This window comes from Eucyclogobius newberryi, unplaced genomic scaffold (genome assembly GCF_026437365.1).
Source record: "Eucyclogobius newberryi isolate DKJ021-1_F unplaced genomic scaffold, fEucNew1.0.hap1 SCAF_2, whole genome shotgun sequence".
Taxonomy (NCBI): Eukaryota; Metazoa; Chordata; class Actinopteri; order Gobiiformes; family Gobiidae; genus Eucyclogobius; species Eucyclogobius newberryi.
This window is the reverse complement of record NW_027315834.1, coordinates 41,486,841-41,501,840: the sequence shown is the minus strand read 5'-3', so window position 1 is coordinate 41,501,840 and position 15,000 is coordinate 41,486,841. Positions and strand designations below refer to the sequence as shown.

Genomic DNA, 15,000 nt, shown 5'->3' with positions numbered 1-15,000 from the left:
GAACTCTTTATAGCTATTAACATTTATGTGGTAGCTCAGATTTATACATGTCTTTAAGGCTTAAATTGCTTGTCAAATTCAAAAGCTACTTCTCTCTGATTGTGAGCTTTTGCATCTTTGTGCCTCTCTTCTTATCCCTTCACTCTTTTGTTGGTTTTGATTACAATAATTGCATTCATTAAGTCACCGCAGGGATGAAACACACGTGTGCTGTGTCAGATTTCAGAAACACAATACCAACAGCATAGACGATGTGATCATCTTTAGCAGAGACCATTTGCTGTGATGATAAAACCCGTGCATATCATGTGACTCGCCCTGAAAATGAAATGAGAAACTTGCTTCAAAAGTCATTCATTTCGGACGAGCCGCCCACTCACTCTCTGTGAATAGCACTAAATTCACCTCTAATTGGACACAGTCGAATGGAGGAGGCTACGTTCAGTTCAGTGACAGCCCCAAACTTTCATCTGCTCTGATTTAGCGTGACCCTGCGGAAAACCCTCAAACCATCCGCCCTCTGTCCTGCTCCCTCTGTCCTGCTCCCTCTGTCCTGCTCCCTCTGTCCTGCTCCCTCCGTCCTTCTCCCTCCGTCCTTCTTCCTCCGTCCTTCTCCCTCCGTCCTGCTCCCTCCGTCCTGCTCCTTCCGTCCTGCTCCCTCCGTCCTGCTCCCTCTGTCCTGCTCCTTCCGTCCTGCTCCCTCCGTCCTTCTCCCTCCGTCCTGCTCCCTCCGTCCTGCTCCTTCCGTCCTGCTCCCTCCGTCCTGCTCCCTCCGTCCTGCTCCTTCCGTCCTGCTCTCTCGTCCTGCTCCCTCCGTCTTGCTCCCTCCGTCCTGCTCCCTCCGTCCTGCTCCCTCCGTCTTGCTCCCTCCGTCCTTCTCCCTCCGTCCTGCTCGCTCCGTCCTGCTCCCTCCGTCCTGCACCCTCCGTCCTGCTCCCTCCCTCCTGCTCCCTCCGTCCTGCTCCCTCCGTCCTGCTCCCTCCGTCCTGCTCCTTCCGTCCTGCTCCCTCCGTCCTGCTCCCTCCGTCCTTCTCCCTCCGTCCTGCTCCCTCGTCCTGCTCCCTCCGTCCTGCTCCCTCCGTCCTGCTTCCTCTGTCCTACTCCCTCCGTCCTGCTCCTTCCGTCCTGCTCCCTCCGTCCTGCTCCCTCCGTCCTGCTCATTCCGTCCTGCTCCCTCCGTCCTGCTCCCTCCATCCTGCTCCCTCCGTCCTACTCCCTCCGTCCTTCTCCCTCCGTCCTGCTCCCTCCGTCCTGCTCCCTCCGTCCTGCTCCCTCCGTCCTGCTCCCTCCGTCCTTCTCCCTCCGTCCTGCTCCCTCCGTCCTTCTCCCTCCGTCCTGCTCCCTCCGTCCTGCTCCCTCCGTCCTGCACCCTCCGTCCTGCTCCCTCCGTCCTGCTCCCTCCGTCCTGCTCCCTCCGTCCTGCACCCTCCGTCCTGCTCCGTCCTGCACCCTCCGTCCTGCTCCCTCCGTCCTGCTCCCTCCGTCCTTCTCCCTTTGTCAGCAACATAACGAAACACAACTTATTTTTTTACCTTAACCTTCTCTTTGACTAGATCAATGTCAAATCAAAAAGAGTACACTTAGCAATACTCTCTGCAAAGCTTTAAAATAATATTACGTACTTTTGATCTGGCATTAATATGGCATAGTTATTTGTTTGTTTGTTTGTTTGTTTGTTTGTTATATGTGTGGAAGACGTATTCCTTTTTGTTACTTAGGTAAAAGTACAGATACAGAAGCAAAGAACTCAAGTTAAAGTAAAAGTATCACTTAAAAGAACTGCTTAAGTAAAAGAATTTAAGTACTCATTTCAAAGTGTAATTAAGATAAGATAAGATAATCCTTTATTGTCCACACATGGGGAAATTTCATTGATGCAACGCAGGTAGATACAGAGGTAGATACAGAGGAAAAGAACAGATCACTTATAGGAAGTTTGAAAAACAATCTCAGTAGAAGATCTCCTATAAACAAAAACTCCCATAGACAAAACCTCCCATTTCCCAACAAGGGATGGAGGGGAAAAATAATAAAGATAAAATAAATAAATAAATACCATTGCATGTGATCACGACAGTAATTGCACATGAATTGCACATGAATTGCACAGTAATTGCATATGAATCACGACAGTAATTGCACAGGAATATGACAGTATCGTGAGTTTTCAGGACTAACAGTGTTTGTTATAAAGTCTGACAGCAGCAGGAAGAAATTGAAGAGTAAAAGTAATTCACACAAATTTTGAGAAGGATTAACACATCAAATTGTGACCTTGATTAAGATTTTTTGATAATCAGATGCAATGTCATATTTTTATTTTTACCTATACAGCCTCTTTTGTTCAGCTCAAAGCTTGGACTAGTTCAAACATGTAGTGTAGTAGAAAATAGAGATATCTTTTCTCAAATAAACTAAAGTAAAATGTATCCACTAAATCACTTAAGCATGTTACTTTTACTTTGTGCTTCGCTACTTTCCACCACTGTAAACTTTCTGCATATCGTTTGTAAGAGCTGCTTTTTAAACAATTTTCTAAGTGATGAACGCTTGTAAATGCTTTTATTGTAAGTGCTAAAATAACAAGTGCTTATTAATGTCTCTCTTCCTCTCTGCAGGATACAACCTGACGGCGATAAGCATGTCGAGTTTGGAGAACAGGATTCTCACTTACCATCGCATTGTGGAGGCATTCAGGTTTGCTTACGCCAGAAGGACATTACTGGGAGATCCAAATTTTTTAAACATTTCACGGGTAAGAACTGAGATTTGTGCGACAATTAAACTTGAAAATAGTCTTTATGTGTTCTCAATAACTAATAAGGCTGTCTAAATGTACAAGATCAGTACCAAAGCACGGCCAAAATTGATAATTTAAGATCAACTTGTTTAGTATTCCGGTATCATCATAACGTATTTTGTGATAAAACATACTGTACAGAAATGTGCCATAGGTGTCGATAGAACATGTGGGTCAAACCCTTTCACTGAACACAAACGTGACCGTAATTCTCTGGTTCACAAAGGTCATTCAGAACATGACGTCCATGTGGTTCGCCGGAGAGCTCAGAGATAAGATCACGGATGACACCACACACAACATGAAGTACTACGAGCCGGACTTTTTCCTGCCGGAGAACTACGGCACGTCTCACATCTCTGTGGTGGCTGAGGACGGCAGCGCTGTGGCCGCCACCAGCACCATCAACCAATTGTACGTTTAATGTGTGACATATTCAACGGGAGGCTCAGTCTTGCAGCGCTCGTAATGGAAATGTTTCACCACAGCCTGGGGTCAAAGGTCCTGTCCAACTCCACGGGGATCCTGCTCAACAACGAGATGGACGACTTCAGCTCCCCGTTCATAACCAACGGATTCGGGGTCCCGCCGTCACCAAACAACTTCATCAGACCAGGTCCAGAGAGCAGAGAGAAATGTTGGGATCGAGCCTTTATTTTAACTGTCAACTATTGGGTTTTGGTGGCAAACATTAGAGCTTTGTGATAAACACGTGCTGCTCATTTGAAACAGACTCATTAGGTCTAAAAAATATCACAAATAAAATTCAAATTGAGCAACAATAAAACAAACACTCAAAGAAGTGTTTTTAAAAATATATCTTGATTTAAAACCAAACAGCTCAAAGGAAAACATTAAACAAAGTAAAGTATAGAGCTCCTTTACCTCATGATTAATGATTAATTTACCACATAATTACATTTGTAGAGGTTGTCACTATGCCAGGGAAGAATCTGTGGTATTGAGACTGAAATTTAGATTTTGGAGTACCAAAATAAAGTTGTAAATAACAGCTTTATACTCAGATAAAACATGGTGCTTTAAAGAGTTTAGATTGCGTAGATTGTGGCCTAACTCTGTTAAATCTGTGCATCTGATTCATGCTCCACCTTCTAATATCATCAGAATGTGTCTTCCCCACATGAAAACTTAAATCAATGCAGAAGTACATTTGTAGTTTAATTAAAGTCTGTTTAGTTGCAGACATTATTTTCTCTCGTCAATCTGGAGCTTTGTCAATCCAGTAAAAGGCTCTATCTTCAGGTGATCATTTGTAAAAAATAATCCACAATCTCTGAAACTCAAAGTAAATGTGATCATTGCCGCAGACGCCTTTAGTTTCAGTGCAAATTCCCTGCTGCCATCCCTGCCAGTGTGGAGTGGTGCATGCTGGGATACCATGATGTGCACGAACTCTATAGTGTATATGCTTATTTGTGTATTGAAGATGTATCATAAAAAGTATGTTTTTTCTTTTTCTATTGTTAGGCAAAAGGCCAATGTCTTCAATGTGTCCGACGATTATTTTTGACAAAAACAACAAAGTGAAGATGGTGGTCGGCGGCTCAGGAGGCACCAAAATTACTACCTCTATTGCTCAAGTAAAGTATTGTTTAAAATTGGATAAGATTCCTCATGCATCATCTGACAATCATCAACTTTAAAGTGTTTTTCTTTGCTGTAGGTGATTCTGAATGTTCTGTTCTTTGGCTTCGATCTGAAGACGTCGGTGGAGGATCGAAGGCTCCACAACCAGCTCAGTCCAAACGCCACCGTGGCAGAGCCGGGCTTTGACCAGGTCAGTGTGACCGCAAAGACTCTGTCCTAAAGAACATTAGAGCTCAAGCACTTATTGTGTAAAACCACCTGCACCGGCCGGGGTCTGGGTGAATGTCTGTCTGGTCATAAAGAGCCAATGATTGAAACGAGGGATGTCACAATGTTCAAATTTGTGTTACAGTGAGAGCCATTTATCAATCATTCACAGTTATTGGACTTAACCAAACAACAGTGAAATCATTACTTTTCTTTCATTTCCATAGTTGAACACGTTCATGTTTCTCAAGCTTGTGACCAGCTTTATGAAATCAAACATTCTGAAAAGAAATATGATGTTATCGTGACAAAATTAGACATATTTAGATGTATTTTTGGACTGCAGATTTAAGGAAAAGTGTTAAATTGAACTTCTAAAATTGTCATGATTATTGTGTCGCAATTATCGATAAACGTAATAATCTTGAGCTTTCTAGATTAAACTAAAGCAAAGAGTGAAATGTGACACCACAAATGCAAAAAAGCTAAGCCATGCGTCAGAGACCAGCGACAGGTCAGGCGAACGTAAAGTCAGTGGAATACAAATGAAGTATAAACACCATGCGATACGTTTATGTGTTTACAGAAAATCCTGGACGGCTTGAATTTGAAATACCACGAGACAGAGTACCTGAAGTCCACCGGCGCTGTGGTGCAGGCGGTGGTCCAGTACGAGGATGGTCTCCACGCTCAGTCTGACTCCAGGAAGTGGGGCTACGCAGCCGGCTACTGACTCTGACTCCACGCGACAAACAGAAGCTGTGCAAGCTGAGTGAAGCCTGATAAAGGAACAGCTCTGTCTCATCGGCACTACAAATGTTGTCTTTCAATAATAATTTAAAGCCTGAGTACAGAACGTCTCATTCCCCCTCTCACGGTTAAGCGGTTAAATGATTTGTCAATGTGACGTTGCATTTGATCCAAACTGCATATGGACCTTTAACCGGCTTCACAACTAATATATTAATATATAAATTGTACAAATCTTCTATTTATAAATACTTTTTTTGTAAATCATTTCATGGTCCTTATTCGTCTAACTTTCTATTAATTATTTAAGCTCCCGGTTCACAGTTCAGGAACAATGGATAGCGCCACAGGAGTGAAGATTTTACAGCCTGATATCGGCCCTTTTACGGTTTAATGAGTGAACAATACAACCACTGTTACTGCACTCTGACCCTGGGGATTCAGGCGTCTGCTGCTGTGGGGTAAACATGTTACATAATAATAACAATAAAGATTGTGTAATGGAAACGGCCATTATAACAATGAAACTTCTGCAGTGCACTGTAAAGCTGAGGATCAAATTATGGCTCAACAAGGGTTGAACTTTTCTTCAAACACTAATCATTAATCATCACATCACATCACACAAGATATTGCCTTGTATTTGCAAACCTATAAATGAATATTAAGGAAAAACAAACATATAAAAACACATTTATAAAACAAGTTGACTTTAAATTTTTTGTCATCAATCATATTTTTCCCACCAGTGTCATTGTAAATATAGGTTCTCTTTGGATGTCATAAAGAAGAATACACACCACCAAAGCTAAATTTAAAGTGTCCCATACATTAATTAAAATAAGGTATTATCTCTAAGAACAAGTCAGTTGTCTTATATGTAATAGGACAATATCGTTATATAATATATTGTCCCGCTGTTTTGTTGTGACACTTGTCTTGTTTTTGCTTTACACTATTCTAGACACTGCTTCACCACTGTCACAGTTATAGTGACATCAGTTCTGCTCGAACTCTAGATCTGTCAAACACTATGACATGGTTAAATACTGTAAAACTGACTTTCATGTGGTTTCATGTTACAGGTAAATGTGCGTTTGCTGACTTAGTTACTCATGTTAATCTGCAACTGACTTACACTTAGTTTAAAACTTTTGGAAACTTTCTGGAATTCTAAGAAGTATTGCTGTTCTTTATGATAGTTTTCTTCATTTATTTGATAATTATTAATATCAAATTGCAACATATAGCTATCACAATATAGTGTATATTGCCCCAGGCCCTGTGTTTAGTGATCGTGTTGTGGGAAAAGCTGTGATTATTGTGCTCACTTATAGTTCAATACTGTAACTTAGAGAGTTTCATACATCAGACAGCTTATGAAGCAGCAAATCAAAACTCTGCATGTATGAGTAATTACTTTTTGTGGTGTTTGTTTCACTGAGCTGTGTAAACTGCAAATTAGTTATAGCAAGACTCAAACCCGCTCAGAAAAGGCCTCATCAAGACATTTTGCAGTTCAAAATGGAACACCACTGAGAGCGTCTGCACCGAGGACATTTCCTGTAGAGACGTTCTCCTCACACTTTGCCCCAGCTTTTAAATGTTATTATTTAAGGGAATATCATGTCAGTAAAGACCTCAACTTATGCTGATTCATCCATTTGTCACACAACCAAAGACAGTGGCACTTCACTCCGGGGCTCATTTGCATGTTCTCATAACTCACATCCATCGCCTCAAGGCAAACGGAGCAGAATCCACTTAAAGAATCATCACTAATTCATAAGTCGCCCCGCTTAAAACGTATCTTATTAGCGCTGCCATTGTCTCGGTGCTAAAGTGCTGCTCTGGAGCGAGGAAAACAGGAACACGCTCCTTGTGATCCAACAACATGACGTAAATATTTTAAGATTTGTGAATTCTCTGTGTGTTAAAGACGTGTGACGTGGGAAAGTCGTTTTGAAAAGACAAGATTGTGAAGTGAAAAAACAAGTTCTGTATTCTTTTCTATTTCAAAGACTGCAAAATATATTTCAACAATTTTCCGAAACATTCTTGACATGCATATACTGAACATACTTGTGTAAAACCTTTATCTGGTTAAATACAGCAGCAACAGTATAAATGATTACATGCAAATGCCACATTTGGGGCCATATTTTGCACCCGGAAGTAGCGTCGGCGCAAATGATGACAGCGCAGGGCGTGGAATTCTAGACAAGAGATCATGCTAAAATATGAGGTGGAGTAAAGCAAACAGGGCGTGGTCTGGTGCATTCGGTGAATGGCCAGAATCGTAACTAACTTCAAAACTAGTGCTCTGGAGTCGTGTTACTCCTCATATGGACGAGATCATAATCAAACAACGTCCATGGGCACAAATAACACAAATTCTAAGATATAGAATAATGAATACAATAAAATGTTATGTTGTTATTTTGTCCCCACTCACATAAACAGTGCAGGGGGAGGGAGCATCACCCAAAAAATGCTTTCTGCATTAACAGTTTTTAGAATAAGAAAGTGTTTCATGTGTGATTGTATAATTGCAATTTGGATTGGTTTAACCAATCAGAGACTAGTTGGCAGACAGCCCCGCAGAACAAAGCCGAACTTCTCGTGTCTTATGAAGTATGTACTGGCCTTAATGCGGGTCATCGCAGCAGTCTGGGGGTGTGCGCTTCAGGATCACCCGCTCCCGTGGTTCTGCTGCTGCCTGCCCTCGTTTATGGATCACAAGTCGAGTTTGTAAGCAGAAATGTGTGTGCGTTCTTAGTCTGGGTTTTGTCCGGGCACCCGGTGATGATGGCGAGCTCTCCGCGTGCACAGAAACAAATTAAGGTGAAATAAATAAATAAAAAACGCTCCGAGGCTACATTTCAATATTTAATTTTATTTATTTAATTATAAACATTTTGGGAACACATTGAAAAATGGGAAATCAAACAATGTTATTCTTCACTTCCTGTATATGTGGATCTGACTGCAAACATCTCCCACACAGGAGGTGCTTTTGAACGCCACTGTTATTATCATCATCAGTCATTGGATCAAACACTATCACCATATATGGACTGGCACATCCCACTCCAGCCTCCAGCGGCCAAGTCCAACCTCTTCACGCCCTGGCCCCGCCCCCTAGAAAAGGGGCGCGATAACGCTAAGTCCAGGGGCAAAATATTTCACAGTGAAGCTGCCAACTGTCTCTCAGGCCAGAGTCGGCTCAGTAACTGCAGTGTTCAAAAATACTGTGTAACTATCAATAAAAAACTACATTCAACATAAAGCAACTGTACAGATTTAGTTTACTGCTATACATCAACTTAAGATAAAGTGGCACCATTTTCATTGGTTCATTGCATGTTTAAAGGTTATTCTAGTTTGGTTTATACCCAAAGACACATAAAGGCTATTCACAAAAGTCTTTAGTCTTTTAGCCTTCAGGAAAAGCTGAAAGATTCACTTTTTTGGAGGAAAGATTATTATCAGTGTAAGAAACGTCAAATTGTTGTTGTTTTTCCTTATTTGGTCACTGTATTGTTTTGTTAGAATGTAAGATTGATTCAGGCAAAGAAGAAGCTCTGAAACAATCGAGGCATCTGATATCGGACCATAATTTCCTGTAACTATTTTTTGCTCATAAATTGTAAAAAAAGAAAAATACACAGCTTCACTGTAAATGGTATTACTGATGTAAACAGTGTTGTACGTTTTTGTTTACTTTAAGGCACTTCTCAATATCCTGCCGTTTCCCCCATTTTCCTTGCGTCTGAGAAGGCCAAGACGCAGCCGTTGTCTCTCTCCACGGCGTTGACCACATTTAAGAAGTATTTCCAGTTCCCCACTTTGTGTCCTCGCACTCGCAGGCCTTCTATAACGGACTAAACACAAAGAACAGAATGAGCAAGCCGTTTCAGATGAATTATTTTACTCATTGCAGGATTACTTTGAGGTTTCAAATTACAGTTTTATGTGTGTTAAGTTTAACACCTGTGGACAAGTAGATTTACTAACTATCATTTCTGCAGATTTTAGTTTTGAGTTCAAGAGTTCAAGGGCCTAATCACCAATGAAAATTATCACTTATGTACGCATTGGTTGCTATGGATGTATCTTGATAAAACACATTACTTGTATTATTGGTCATTCTAAACTAAATATATTAAACATGGGAATAGCGCAAAATTAATTCTGCAAAAGAGTTGGTTAAATTTTTTTAATGGAACAAACTGATGTAATCTTCCAAACAAGGCTATAATGTGATATTTTTGCACTTTTTTTGTTAGTAAAAATACAGTTTTTATTTTCACAATTGTCTGAACCTACTGTTAATCTACTGTGAACAAAGAACAACTGTCTGTAATGAAGCTAATTTGCCAAGGCCTTGTCCTTATTTACTGGTGTAAACTGTTTTCTTTAGCGCAGACGTGGCATTCACGCCTCCTGGTTTGTTTTAAAATGTATGTTTCCTGTCTGGAGTTCACTTAGAGACAGATGGGACTCTGGGAGGGACACATTTCTTTTTACTTGTGTGCACTCGTAAACTAAATAAATAATCATTATTGGGCAAAAGGCAACTCTGCTCAAGTTTTTCCTTTTATTCTTTAAGTCTTTCAACAAATACAAATACAGTTTGCAAACGTTTTCCTAAAAGGATTTGTAAATTATTTATTAAATGTAATTCATTTTTACGAAATGTTGTTAAAATTTTTACAAAATAATGTTTGCTTCAATAAAACAATTTACCAATTAATGTGTTAAATTGCCTTTTAAAAACTCTCAATAAAAGTATATATGTGAAGTTATGTATCAACGCATCGTAAAGACTCCTATAATTAAAGTTCAGCGTCCTCCACATTTCCTCCTGAAGCTATACTTGTTAAGATGACATTGATGGATCAATATTACAATCATTCTCAATCATTCTCTACAACTAATTATTCACCTCATCAAATCCAGGCTCGAAGTTCACATTGTTCTTTGAATCCACAAACACTATGGGAGCGGAGATAGCGTCCTTCAGGCTCATCTTCAGCCACAAGCGGTTCATTATAGACTGAGGAACAATAGACTATGAATAAACTTCCGCTCACAGACACGGGAGGATCCAGAATGCTCAGTACTCACCAATGCCACTGCAGAGGTTATCATACTTCCTCCTGATCCGCCAATCACAAGCAGCCTTCCAGACTGGGACTCAAGGACAACTGGAGTCATTGAAGACGGAGGCTGTTCACCTGCATCAACAACACAAACAGATGTCATTACAGACTTATCCTTTACACCGGATTTTGATGAACATAAAGAACAAAACTAAGGAAAAGGTTTGAGACTCAATTCTGATTTTGATACCACAAAAATAATACCAAAACATACTTTTTTGACAATGGGACAACACATAATAGTTTGTTTAATATTTAATAATTAATATTTAATATTTATTATTTATTATTCATTGTTCATTATTTTATGTTGCACCGAATCACCAAGACAAGTTCTTATGTTTGTGAATTGTGTTCATTGAAAATGGCAATAAAACCTTTCTGATTCTGATTCTGATTCTGATATAACACAGTCTCATACTAGTTCTTATAAGGATAAATACCAAACTAAAACTATAACAGTGAATACTTTTACTATTGATTGGTTATAATTTTTCAAGACCACCCTGGCCTTGTACAATCACATAAACCCCAACCGCCTCTTGTAAATATAATGCAAAGATGTAACGCCCTAAAAAAAAAAATCCCACATTATGTAAGTGTAGTGAGAGATGTAACTACCATGTAATAACACATTTTAGTCTTATAATTTCTATGCTATTACTATGCATACATTTGCACAATTAAACCAGTGGGACAGTCAAGCTTTGGGGCGAGTGGGCTCATGCACTGACCCAGAGCCACTGCTCAGTATTCAGATTCTATGTATTTATTACATATTATTACATTTGGGTGGGAAAAAAAGAACGTGCCGTGCATTTTGTATTAATTGGTCCCACAGTGTATTAACTGTTGTATTAAATGTTGTTTTATTACATGTTTGGTATATGTGTGCATGATGCGCTTTGCACACATTTTACATTCCAAGAAATACAGATGAAAAGGCAGGAGAGTTTCTTAAGAAATCCTCCAGTCCCAGAGACACTTAGTATTAGACACAGAGTATTAGCATTGACCAAGGCTGAGGATGCTTCCACAGGTTTAAGTAACCTCAGATGTGCATCGTATTCAAGGTCAATGACTCCAAAGGCTAAACATAAGACAACATAAGCCATCCAAAACTTGACCTTATTAAGATGAAGTATTCTAGCTCGACTGTATGTTTACCTGCGAACAGTTTAACCTCTGACAGCGACATTATTGTGGGTTTACAATCCTTCTGATTCAAAGGAAAACATTTTTAGACCAGTGCCAGCTGATGTGAAATCAATTATTTGTTTATACCGCTTTATATCTAGAGCAATGCTGTAAAAGGCTCTGTCACAGTTTACCTGACTTCACTGCATCAGCTCTGCCACAGAAATCTGCCAGCTCATTGTTGAGGATGATGCCAGTCTGTGGAGAATAAACAGCCCCTCCAAACCTAGGGCCACAGCAGACACAGGGATGAGTGCGATCTCTGAGGACTCGTGGGTAATAACAGAGGATAGTCCTACAGTTGGTTGATGGTGCTGGTGGCGGACACTGCCAGACCGTCTTCATCCAGGACAGAGACATGAGTGGTCCCAAAGTGATCCACGGGGGGCGTGACGCGGGAGTAGAGGGAGTCCTCGTGGGTTTGGTTAGAGATGAGTGCTTTGATGTGGGCGATGAAGGTGGAGTCTGTCAGATGAGCCGCACTCTGCAACACGCGTCAGATACAGGAGAATTAACATCCGTCACATGGTACTTTGACTCCAGGAAGTTTGGGGGGGGGGGGAATTAGAATATCATAAATAAATGCCCAGAGTAAATAGAGTAAAGAGTAAAAACATTTCATCATAATTGCACAAAATGTTGACAGTAACAGCGGTAAGAAACTGCCATGCACGTCCCATAATGAAATCAAACACAGGATTTGTTTCACAGACGTCACAAATGCCAGGGACACGTTCACTAATGTGGGTCACGAGTCAAAATCAGAATCACATACGTCGAGGTATTTACCAAGAATATGGTTGTATTAAACTCGAAGAGAGTTTATCTTTGTGTTATTTATTTTATCATGCACATACCTTCTCATTATTGAACTGCGGATCACAAATGTTCCTCTTCTGCCCATTTGCAAATTTAACTGCCTCTACAAAACGATGGTACATCTGAATCTTCTGGTCCGCACCCAAAGAACTTGGGCTCAACGCAAATTCTAGAAGACGAAATTATAATGTCAATCTGCATATTTTTGCTTTTCCATGAATACAGTATGTATCAATTATTGATGAGACACTGTCTGGTGATTTAGACTCCAGGGAAATTAAAACTCAGTGGGCAAACCTCTCATGAGCTGCAGAATAAAGGCGAGCAGCGCTCCCCCTGCTGGTGGTGGAGGTATGTGCATCACAGTGTCACCCAAAGGAACTCGGAGAGCATCGTCCACTCTGACCCTGAACCCTTTCAAATCTTCCATAGTCAAAGTTCCTCCTGACATAGAATAACACATCTTAATCCAAACAAACACTCATGTGATTACGGTCAGTGTTTCATGAGAGACGCCTCCTTTCTCTAAAAGCCAGTAAATATGACATATATATTAGTGTGGTATTATATATATAACTGTTGTACCATTGGTGGTACACGAGGTCCTTTAGGTGGTTCAATTATTTTGTTTTTGTAATTTCCTTGAATCATTTAGTCACTTAGGTAAAACTACTGTGGCAATAGTGTATTAATAAAGACCTGGTTTATCCCTAATTTAGCCCTTAAACAGTCCAGTTATAGACCTGATCTTTTCTTTGGTCTATTGATGTATATTACAATGGAGCAACTCCATGAGATACTGGGTCACTACTGGTTAATGAATAATAATGTGAGAACACTTTTATAATGTGAGCACACTTTTATCTTTTATAATGTGACAACACTATAATTAGAAAACTTGAATACGTTTAGAGTTTAACATCTTAAACACTCTGGTTTAACATTAGCAACTATGAAGTGTGACAACACATTCCCAAGCTCTACTTTGTAATCATCATGTTTTAGGACTTTCGGGACCAACCCTAACCCTTGTTTTCAGCTTCTATTCAGAAACTCCCACTAATAGTAAAGCTATAATAAAACACACCTTTAGCCTTGACATCTTCAATGAGGTCCCTTCCAATCTTTCCACTGTAAAAGGCATCTGCACCAAACCGTCCGACTGTTTCCATGGTTTCAGCAAGTTTAGGATACTTTAAAGTGTCTCCTTTTTTCAAAACAGTCCTGTTTTTGTTGCAAAAAATGTCACTGGAAGGAAAAGTTATAAGTATTGACTTCTACCATAATGTCGACACAAATGCAGTCCATTGCAGTCATAGGTATGAATTCTTTACCACAGAGATGTGCTCTCCACTCTGTGCCGAACCAGAGGTGAACTGAAGAAGTGTGCCAAGTAGTCAGGCAGGGCCAGGCCCTCTCGGGCCAGTTTGACTGTGGGCTCAAACAGCTTGTGCCAGGGCAGTCGGCCGTACTGTTTGTGGAGCTCCTCGTAGCCCTTCAGCTCTCCAGGAACACCAATCCACTGGCTCCCTGCACAAAGACGAGCACAATGACAACAGCTCACAGCAAACCCAAGTCAGATGTGATTTGTTTACCTGAAGACAAGCTGAATGTTTTGGGACAGTCTTCCAACAGGTTTATTTTATACGACTGTGGGACCGTCTCTCGAAAGTTGTACACTTTGACTTTGCCTAACAAAATACAATATATTTTAGATGTTCAATTGTACTCTATAATCGTTATGTTCAATGTTCATTTATTTACGTTCATGCATTGATGCTAGAGAAGTAACTGATACTAATTCTAGGGCAAAGCCTCTAAGCAGACGGACATCTGCTGTAAGAAAATGTCACATCAAATTTCTGAATAATTCATGATTGATGATTGTTTGTTATTTTGCCATGACATGTAGGCTTCAAAGAGCAAACATTGATTTTGTGTATAACGGTTTTTTTTTTAGGTAAATGAAAAAACACATGCACCTCTCATTAGAAAGAGTGTTATATTCTGCAAGTGTCACAAAATGACTAGCCTTACAGCTGCTGTACTGACCAGATCTTTCTCTGATGGTGACTATAGAGCCTCCTCCTATCCCCATACTCTGAGGGTTGACCACAGAAGTGCAGAGCAGAGCTGCAATGGCGCCATCTACTGCCGATCCGCCCTCCTGCAGCATATTCCTATAAAAAACACAAAGTATTTTATACTTTTAAGGATGCTTCTTCAGCACACAGGATTATAAATTTTCATCTGGGAAATAAACACAAAATTCAATTGAGGAAAGTAACACCTGTACCTAAGTGCAGTAAATGAATATGAAACACCTACACCAGGGGTGTCCAAACCTTTTTCACCGCCGCATTTTGAAACTTATGGAGCCGAGGGCCACAGACAACCCAACAATGAAGTGAACCATTCGAAGTTTTGCATTTAACATAGTTTCGATTATCCTCA

At 40.4% G+C, this 15,000-nt stretch overlaps 2 protein-coding genes across 3 annotated transcripts in view; one reads left to right on the top strand and one right to left on the bottom strand.

The window, feature by feature from the left end:
- ggt1b (gamma-glutamyltransferase 1b) overlaps positions 1 to 5,449 on the top strand; it is a 12,803-nt gene extending 7,354 nt beyond the window's left edge. The window contains exons 10-15 of the mRNA XM_072455432.1: positions 2,619 to 2,755; positions 3,027 to 3,214; positions 3,289 to 3,416; positions 4,289 to 4,401; positions 4,485 to 4,598; positions 5,202 to 5,449. Coding sequence (XP_072311533.1) covers positions 2,619 to 2,755; positions 3,027 to 3,214; positions 3,289 to 3,416; positions 4,289 to 4,401; positions 4,485 to 4,598; positions 5,202 to 5,348 — 827 coding nt within the window. The 3' untranslated portion in view covers positions 5,349 to 5,449. The remainder of the gene's footprint in view (positions 1 to 2,618; positions 2,756 to 3,026; positions 3,215 to 3,288; positions 3,417 to 4,288; positions 4,402 to 4,484; positions 4,599 to 5,201) is intronic.
- A 2,574-nt stretch (positions 5,450 to 8,023) lies between these two features.
- ggt5b (gamma-glutamyltransferase 5b) overlaps positions 8,024 to 15,000 on the bottom strand; it is a 10,680-nt gene continuing 3,703 nt past the window's right edge. Inside the window, exons 2-13 of one of the 2 annotated variants that reach the window (XM_072455431.1) lie at positions 14,599 to 14,726; positions 14,142 to 14,237; positions 13,881 to 14,076; positions 13,634 to 13,794; positions 12,844 to 12,990; positions 12,585 to 12,715; positions 12,027 to 12,211; positions 11,862 to 11,953; positions 10,496 to 10,605; positions 10,314 to 10,424; positions 9,090 to 9,249; positions 8,024 to 8,183 (exon numbers count right to left, since the gene is read on the bottom strand). In XM_072455431.1, coding sequence (XP_072311532.1) covers positions 9,103 to 9,249; positions 10,314 to 10,424; positions 10,496 to 10,605; positions 11,862 to 11,953; positions 12,027 to 12,211; positions 12,585 to 12,715; positions 12,844 to 12,990; positions 13,634 to 13,794; positions 13,881 to 14,076; positions 14,142 to 14,237; positions 14,599 to 14,726 — 1,504 coding nt within the window. In that variant the 3' untranslated portion in view covers positions 8,024 to 8,183; positions 9,090 to 9,102. Of the gene's footprint in view, positions 8,184 to 9,062; positions 9,250 to 10,313; positions 10,425 to 10,495; positions 10,606 to 11,861; positions 11,954 to 12,026; positions 12,212 to 12,584; positions 12,716 to 12,843; positions 12,991 to 13,633; positions 13,795 to 13,880; positions 14,077 to 14,141; positions 14,238 to 14,598; positions 14,727 to 15,000 lie in introns of those variants that run through there. The other variant, XM_072455430.1, reaches the window with a different exon arrangement.